At 36.9% G+C, this 8905-nt stretch overlaps 2 protein-coding genes across 2 annotated transcripts; both read left to right on the top strand.

Annotated features, from left to right (window-relative positions):
• The first annotated feature begins 3134 nt into the window (after positions 1-3134).
• On the top strand, positions 3135-4274 carry LOC114534433. Its single transcript, XM_028555876.1, has one exon. The coding sequence runs from the start codon at positions 3135-3137 to the stop codon at positions 4272-4274; it is 1140 nt and encodes a 379-aa protein (XP_028411677.1).
• A 396-nt stretch (positions 4275-4670) lies between these two features.
• LOC114534432 lies at positions 4671-5595 on the top strand. The gene is made up of 2 exons (XM_028555875.1): positions 4671-5328; positions 5411-5595. The coding sequence occupies exons 1-2, from the start codon at positions 4671-4673 to the stop codon at positions 5593-5595; spliced, it is 843 nt and encodes a 280-aa protein (XP_028411676.1).
• Positions 5596-8905: the final 3310 nt, after the last annotated feature.

Raw genomic sequence — 8905 nt, 5'->3', positions numbered from 1 at the left:
GATACCTAGGCCTGTTCGCTCAGGGGGGGGGGGGTGTTATCTGTCAAAGTCACATAAATTTGGTTCCAAAGTTTATACATTTCATGATTTTACCATTCCAGTTTGGTTTAATAGTGAAACACTATCAAAATTACCAACTATTACAGTTTGAAAAGTTTGGGAAGAAATACCACCCAGCTTGTTATGCCCCTGGCAGACAAACTACATGTTGTGTATGAAATTATATGTAACATCTAACTAATGTACTATACATTATTGTAGTTTGGGTTATTAAAATGTTTTCAAGAGAAAACTTTTAAAATGGTCATTGTATACTTTGGGAAGTATTTGAATATTGGGCAATGTATCTTTCTTTAAAGTTTATATATGCTGCAACACAGTCTTCTGCTAAAACTTGTTCAGGGTTAGACAAAAATCCTTGACATACTTCATGAAAATCCTGTTCAAGATAGTCATCTGTCCCCTCTAGGACACCAGATTGGATAGCTGCTTCTTCAAGCTGAGAATGAGATACTTCAAACCCTGAGAAAACAAAAAATATAGATTACCTCTTTAATTTAGAAGCATGTTATAAATTCAATTACAGCTAACCAAACATTTACCCATGCAAGGTAAATTTAGTATAAAAGCAGTCTGAAAAAATAAATATAATCAAAAGTTTAAAAATGTAATAAGATAAATGGCGATACAGTAGCCACACTGCCCACACAGGTAACTGTAGGGTTGTCCAACCACTCCAATGCTGAAAGAACATTTACACCTTTACTATCAAACGATTCTTCAACTTGGATACATCTAAACAAACACGACACAGAGTACATTACCGAAATTAGTCCGCCAGAAAATCCAAAATCTTTTCCAAGAGACAGTTCTGGCCGTAACTTTCCTCAAAATATTTTTTGTCAAGAAATGCCAAATGGTGAAAAGGTAAGAAGAGATTGGTTGGTATGGAGTGCATCAAAACAAGGTCTCTTTTGCTTCCCATGTTGTCTTTTTCAAGAAATATCACAAAAAGAGAAGACCTTTGAGACATCCCAGCTAACAAGGCCTGATGCAGGACATAAAGATACTGGAGAAAATTATATCAAAAAATTGATGCTCATCAGTGAAGTTAATTGCATTTGTTAAGTTACATTACGTGGAAAGAACTTGAAAAAAGTCTGAATAAGACAACTGGAATTGATCAGCAACTTTCAACGGCAGTTAAAAACTAAATATCGACATGGCATGAAATATTTCGATGCATATTAAACGTGGTATTGTTTCTGTCAGAGCAAAACCTTTTCTTCTGTGGAACAACAACTGAATTAGTTAATCCAAATAATGGTCTATTTCTTGGAAACTTGGAACTGCTTAGTGGTCACAATCATATTTTAAAGTCACATCTGGAAGAAGTCAAAAAACACCAGGAAAACAACAGCCGAATGCAAGCACATTATCTATCAACACGTTCACAGAACGAGTTTATTGAAGAATGTTCTAAAGTTGTTCTCAATGCTATTGGGGAACAAGTTAAACAAGCAATTTACTATAGCATCATTGTTGATGGTACCCCTGACGTTTCTCACACAGAACAAATAACATTCATCTTAAGATATGCAAATTTAAATGATGATGCTTGGGAGATCTGTGAAAGATTTTTGACAGTGGAAGATTGTGATAAAAAGAAAGGAAGAGATATTGTACAGTAATACAATATCTGTAAGTCCTCAAAAAACATAACATTGAGTTTAAAAACTGCAAAGGTCAAGGGTATGACAACGGTGCAAATATGGCTTGGGTATACAATAGAGCTCAAGCAGCAATTCTTGAGAAAAATCCTCAAGCGTTATTTTCTCCATGCAGTGCACACACATACTCTTAATCTATGTGCAGTACACGCATCAGAGTCGTCAGCTGTTGTAAAAAGCTTCTTTGGAAATATTCAGAGGTTGTATAATTTGTTCAGTGGTAGTCCTTCACATTGGAAGATTTTGCTAGAGGCGGCTGATATATCTCTACACAAATTATCTACTACTCTTTGTAATGCGAGAATAGAGGCAGTCAAGCCCTTAGCAAAGAGGCCAAGAAAAATATTGGATGCATTGAAAATATTAAAAGATCACAACTTGCCTGGTGAAGTGTCTGATAATGTCGATAACCTAATCAAATGGTTGCAATCACTTGAATTTGTCATACTTATAACCTTTTGGTTTAGGGCATTACAGGCTATAAATGATGTAAGCATTTGCTTCAAGCTTCTAAGATCATCATTGATGAAGAACTGCACCTGATTGAGTCACTGCAAAATTATTTGAAACGCATAAGGGAATCCTGGAACTTGATCTACGAGGAATCAAAGCTTGTTGCTGCTTCCATTGCTTTCAGTGAGCATTTTAAAGAAACAAGGCGGAGAGTTCCTAGACGATTTCATGATAAACCCAAAGATAGTGAACACGAGCAGCACAATGAGGAAAGGGAATACCAAATTAATGTGTTTAATGTTGCCTTGGATAGAGTAATTTGCGAGATAGCATGCAGATTCGAAAAAACCAAACAAGTAAACTACATGTTTTCCTTCATATGGAATTCCTCTGAAGTCTCTAACACAGGTGGCGAAACAGCAGGAGAACAGATAGAGATTCGTTGCAAATACCTTTCAGAATTTTATCCAAGTGACTTAGATGAGAACTTCTATACTAAATGCATGAATAACATCTAATTAAAAGCTGGGCGTGGCAAATGTCATGCGTCAAGTTAATTAGATAACAATAGAACTGAGAACACACATAAAAATAGAGATAAAGGAATGAGACATTCAAGAAATCAGTGAGCAATTGTGAGGAAATTTTTGGTTTTATGTAAAGTTAATTATAAACGATACGTATACCATTGTGTGAGTTTATGAGTTCGGTATACTAGTGGTGCCGTGACCAGGATACGAGTGGATTAAAGCGACGAAAATCAATCACACAAAGCAGTAAATTACGAAGACAAAACTGTTTATTTATCAGTATGAGCGACGAAGAAGCGAGCAAGATTGCAAACGCAGGCGAGCAAAAGATATTGAAAGAGATATTGAAAAAGAAATCGCTAAGTTAAAGTATTTCTTAGAAGAAACAAATGAAATTATTGAAGCGAAAGATTACGATGAAATGGAAGCCATATACAATCGCGCTGGGAAAATAATTGTCAAAATATCAGAGCTTATTTCGCAAGCAGAAGAGTTGAAAATCGATAACGGAAAAACAACAGGTACAGTCAGACAGTGGAAAAAGGAAACAAAGTCTAAATATTCAGAGCTGATCGTAGACAACGAGAAAATTGCACAACAACTAAAGGAAAAACAAGAAAAGGCTCAAGACAAAGCAGAATTACAACGATTAGAATTAAAAGATAAACAATTTCAACAAGAAGAACGACGGCGGGCTGAAATTCGAGAAGCACAAGAGGATCGCGAACGACATTTATGGCAAGAAAAGCACAAAGCTGAATTACGCATGACGCAGAGAAAGATAGAAATGGAACAGACCGCTCGTTCATCTACAGCGAAATTACCAAAGTTAAAAATAACACTGTTTAATGGAACTCCCACAGATTGGGTGCAGTTTGAGAACATGTTTCTAACACTTGTTCATGAAAAAGCGAGTACAGCCGAAAAAAAATACGGGTTTTTATTGGAAATGGTGAGCCCAAAGGTGAGGGAAAAGATTGCTAATTTGAAACCGGGTGAAGTTGGTTACAAGATTGCATGGGAAAGAGTAAAAAGCAAGTATGGTCACCCCAAACATGTTATCAACGCCCATATGGATGCAATAATTAACTTAACTCCAGTGAGAGGGCATAATTATGAAAAGGTGCAAGATTTCTATGAGAAATTAAGCAAGAATTTCGATGCAATTCAAACTCTGGGAGACGGTGAAAAACTTTCCGGATTTGTTATGACCACTATCAACAAGTTGCCACACATAAGAGCCGACTTGGTTCGAGCAGATGATGACTGGGAAGAATGGTCCATGGAAGTACTATTACTAAATTTGCAAAAGTGGCTTCGACGAAATAAAGTGGAAGATGCGAGCAATCAGAAAGAAACCAGATGGAAGAAACCAGAAGGACACTGGTATCAAAAGTCATCCGGACCCCCAAAACCTCACTGTGTTTTTTGTTCGAATAGTGAACACTGGAGTGATCAATGCAAAACAGTGAAACGATTGGCCGACCGAAAGAAATTCTTTGCTGAGAAGAATCTGTGTTTTAACTGTGGTCGCACTGGGCACAGGGGAAATCAATGTTGAAGTCGTGGTTGCCTGAAGTGTAAGGCCAGACATCACACAAGCCTGTGTGATAAGAATGAAGATGACCAGGAGAACAAGTTAGTAACTGGATTTACCACTATAACTGAGGAGAAATCGCTTCCAGCCATTGTACCTGTCAAGATAAAGGGACAAACCCTGTGGGCATATCTCGACACTGGCTCAGGTCGAGACTTTATTTCACGCGAGGCTGTAAAGAAACTCAATTTGAATCCAACACATCACGAATCCCACAAAATTGTAACTGTGACTGGCACCTTGACTCAAGCCATGCCTATTTTCCAAACAACCATAAATTCTCTTGATGGGAAAGTACATGAAGATATTGAATTGACCAGTTCCAGACTCCAAAATTTTACCACAGTTAAAAGACCAGATATGAATGAACTCAAGAAGAAATACACCCATATGCAAGACAAAGGATTTTACATGACCAGCGATGGAGAACATCCAATTCATATCATACTCGGTGATGGCACATACAGCAGAATTCGAACTGAGAAAGTTTACAAAGGTAATCCTGGAGATCCCTTGGTGGAAGAGACAACATTCGGATGGGTTGTTCATGGTGGTGAGAATTATTCGAGCGATGCCTGTATGTGCACTAGAGAGGTTAACGATTACGAACAGTTATATAGTCTTGATGTTCTCGGAGTTGAAGATTGTGGTGAAAATGACCAAATGCAAGTGCTTGCTGAGTTTCGAGAGAACATAACTAGACAAGATGATGGCAGATACAAAGTCAGCATACCATGGATTCCAGGGAGTAAGTTAACAACCACAAACGAACAGCAAAGCAGAAGACGACTGAGCAACGTGAAAAAAAAGTTTGCGAAATATGAAAACCTGAAGCAAGAGTATGAGAAGATTATCGAGGATCAGTTAGCAAGCGGTGTGATTGAGAAAGCCCCAGACGAGCCATCAGGAGAGCGAGTGTACTACATGCCACATAAGCCAGTCGTAAGGCAAGATGCATCAACTACCAAAGTGCGAATGGTTTTTGACGCGAGCTCCAAACCCCATCCACTGGCATCCAGTATCAATAATTGTATGTTTACTGGGCCTTCTCTCCAACCGCATGGTACGAGCAAGAATGTTGTCAAATCTGCTTCTTGCAGACATTCAGAAAGCTTTCTTGCAGATAGCAATCAAAGAAGAAGACAGAGGTGCTTTCAGATTTCTCTTTAAACGCGACGAGAAAGAGGTACATTTTCGGTTCGCAAGAGTTCCATTTGGGGTTGAAGCCAGTCCATTCTTACTTGGTGCGACATTGGAATACCAAGAAACGGGGAGCAGCTATTGAAGCATGAAAGAAAATACGCGAACTGGCAGAAACCGAGGATGCAGACTGAACAGAGAGCCTCGCAGAGACAAGTAAATGAGGAACACTTCATATTAAGTTGACATTATAAAAATTGACTAAATTTTTAGGGGAGTTGTATACTAAATGCATGAATAACATCTAATTAAAAGCTGGGCGTGGCAAATGTCATGCGTCAAGTTAATTAGATAACAATAGAACTGAGAACACACATAAAAATAGAGATAAAGGAGTGAGACATTCAAGAAATCAGTGAGCAATCGTGAGGAAATTTTTGGTTTTATGTAAATGTAATTATAAACGATAGGTATACCATTGTGTGAGTTTATGAGTTTGGTATACTTCTGGAAGAAATGCGCCTCTTGGATAGGTTGAAGCGAAGCAGTAGTTTGGTCAGAAAAGACAAAAAGCTATCTTCTATTGCATTGTTGAATAAGATATATGAGAAAGGTCTTTAGACAATTCTTTCTCAAATTTATGTTGTTTTATGCTTATTTGTAAGCATACCTGTATCTTTTTCAGGAGGTGAAAGATCTTTTAGTAAACTTAGTATAGTTAAGAACTGTCGAAGATTCACAATGGGGCAAGAACGGATAATGCTGTCATGTGAGCGTGACATAGCAAGAAAAATTAACTATGATGATGTTATTGACTCGTTTGCGTTCAAATGTGCATGTAAAGTACACTTTTAGCTTGTTGAAATTTTCTTCACTTTTACAAACTTGTCAAGAATTGTTAACCGGCTCTGTGTAGGCAAGATACAATAGTCCAAACATTCTGAGTGTGACATAGCAAGAAAATAACCATGATGTCGTTATTCACTTCAAAACTTTACTTTTAACTTGTTGAAATTTTATTCCCCTGTAAAACTTGTAAATCATTGTCTACACAAATACAACTTTATATGGTAAAGATAGATACGGAACAAATAAGAGAAAATGGGGTTAAACTGTGCCCATAGGGAAAGGGCCCCGAAGGTAGATTTTGCCCCGGGCCCCCAAATCGAGGCCCTGTCAAGACTAGCTACTGTAACAAACCAGTGCCTGGTGATGCTTTCAGATAACAACTGGTATACAGCAACTGCATCTGTAAGTATATTTGTTTCAGAGTCAAATAAACTTAATTAATGTCAACTATTTGACTCAACTATTCTTCTATAAGGTTTAATCAAGGTTGCCTTGTTTCTTCACATATGTAGATAAAATAGACAATTCCTTTATATCTCCTTAGGTTATCTTGAGCTTGTTGAACTGGACAAAGCCAAAACCCCAACTGTATGCTCACAACAACATACACACTGCAGATAGACCTGAATCGAAACATAATAGAAAATGTTACCCAATCTTAAGATACTGAAATGCAAAAAGACAACCTTGAAACTTTGGACATTAACTAAGCCATTAATTGAAGTTTTAATCTTTTATATGCTTATACAGGGTGTATAAAAAAATGTAATCCAACTTTGGCGTGCTATTGTTTACATAATTACTCCTTCTATGAACAAATTTTTTTCACATTCGGAAAGGTTAAGATTTTCTGTATTGAATGACATGTTTTTAATACCAAATGGTGAAAAAATGAGTGAATAGGAGGTTGATAAAAAAGGTTAATCAAAAATTGCATATTTTAAACTGTGAGAGCCGGGACCATTGAAAATTAACTCCCTTAAGATTTGGGCCGACATTGAAATTCAGGCCGACATCGCACTGGACGATCAAAATTGGTGGAAGAGCATCCAACAGGTACAAGCGCAAGATGGGATGGTGTTGGCCTACCATCTGTTACTTTTAAAAGGATAACGAGGCTAGATCTAAACATGCACCCTTGCCACACACAGATCCAACACCAACTCCTTCCTCGAGATTATGCTTGGTGAATGCAGTTTGCACTATGGCTGTGTGATCATTATGAGAGAAACAAAGATTTCCTTTGGCCATTCGTTATTGGAGATGAAGCTGCATTTGCCATGAACAGCCAAGTAAACTCCCAAGTGTACACAAGCCCACCACATGATCTAAATGATTTGCAGAATCACACTCAACATGAAGTTGAAGCGTTGAGAGATAATCCTCAGCTAATCAGGAGAACATTCCAAGCAATGCGGCGGCGATGTCAACTTTGTGTCAATAGAGATGGTGGTTACGTAGAAGGCACTGGCGCATAATCTCTTTAAAGTGTAAATGTGAATAATTTGCAATAAACATGTTGTAAGACTAGTGCAAGCTTTGACATGTTCGTGATTAATTGTTTTTTTTTGTTATGCACTGCCTAAATTATGCTCAGAGGTGAAAATATGCGATTGTGACTAACATTTTTTATCAGCCTCGTATGTGCTCATTTTTTCATCATTTGGTATTAAAAGCATGACATCCGATAGTTAAAAGCCTGATCTTTCTGAATGTGAAAAATTTCAGTCATAGACTGAGTAGTTCACGTACAATAGCATGTTGAAGTTGGATTACGTTTTTTTTTATACACTCTGTGTAGACTGTTCAAGTTTGAAACTGTTTGTAGTTTTTTAGTATATTTTAAGCCTTTTTGTAAATACTTGCTTTCTAAATAAATCCCTTTTTAAATAAAAGTTAATTTAACAGTATGTAACTGTTCACTTTCATTATTTGTTTTATACCTCCTAGTTTCTTTTCTTTTTACACTTCAAGTTTCTAATCACAACCATGTGCCTTATTTCCTAGCTGCATGAACGGGGCAAATGTTTATAACTTTCACAATTAATAATTTGCAATAATTTATATACTTTATTTATACATACAATAAAATTTATACATATATCAATAAATATTATATTTGATAATATTGTACAGCAATTACATTACCAGCTTAAAATTTCTTTGAGAAGATAGTTTATGAGCTCGGAAGCTGGATCAAGAGCGAGCAATGGCCCTTTCCCCTTTTAACTTTCAAGCGTGCAATGCGTTAATTATCAAGGTCAGCTTGAGTTGGATTTCGTCATGTTCGGGAGCCATTCAGAGTAACAATGAAGCAAAAAGAGTCCTCAAGGTTTTCTTACATACAAAATTGCTACTAAACACAGCGATATTGCAACTCATAGTTGCTTCATAATCAACTACCGTCACACATTGCGTGCTTGAAAGCTAAAAAGGGAAAGGTCCATTGAAAACCAAACATTTTCTCTACATTTTCTGAAAACTTTCTTTAACCCACGATCTCCTATTTACTGCCTAAAATATATAGAAAAGTTCTTTTCATCAAAGTGGCTTTGAAATGTCGAGGTGAACTTAACTTGTATATTTTAGCCAGTAGAATATGAAAT

Source organism: Dendronephthya gigantea, unplaced genomic scaffold (genome assembly GCF_004324835.1).
Source record: "Dendronephthya gigantea isolate DGI-Jeju-01 unplaced genomic scaffold, DenGig_1.0 000100F, whole genome shotgun sequence".
Taxonomy (NCBI): domain Eukaryota; kingdom Metazoa; phylum Cnidaria; class Anthozoa; order Malacalcyonacea; family Nephtheidae; genus Dendronephthya; species Dendronephthya gigantea.
The sequence above is the reverse complement of the archived record's forward strand: the minus strand, read 5'-3'. Positions and strand labels throughout refer to the sequence as shown.

What these genes read in the sequence shown, in the direction of transcription:
- LOC114534432 (XM_028555875.1), top strand. Translation starts at nt 4,671, where the DNA reads ATGAATGAACTCAAGAAGAAATACACCCATATGCAAGACAAAGGATTT. An exon ending in ACCCCATCCACTGGCATCCA is followed by an intron (nt 5,329 to 5,410) that starts GTATCAATAATT and finishes TGCTTCTTGCAG; the next exon opens with ACATTCAGAAAGCTTTCTTG.
- LOC114534433 (XM_028555876.1), top strand. Translation starts at nt 3,135, where the DNA reads ATGGAAGCCATATACAATCGCGCTGGGAAAATAATTGTCAAAATATCA.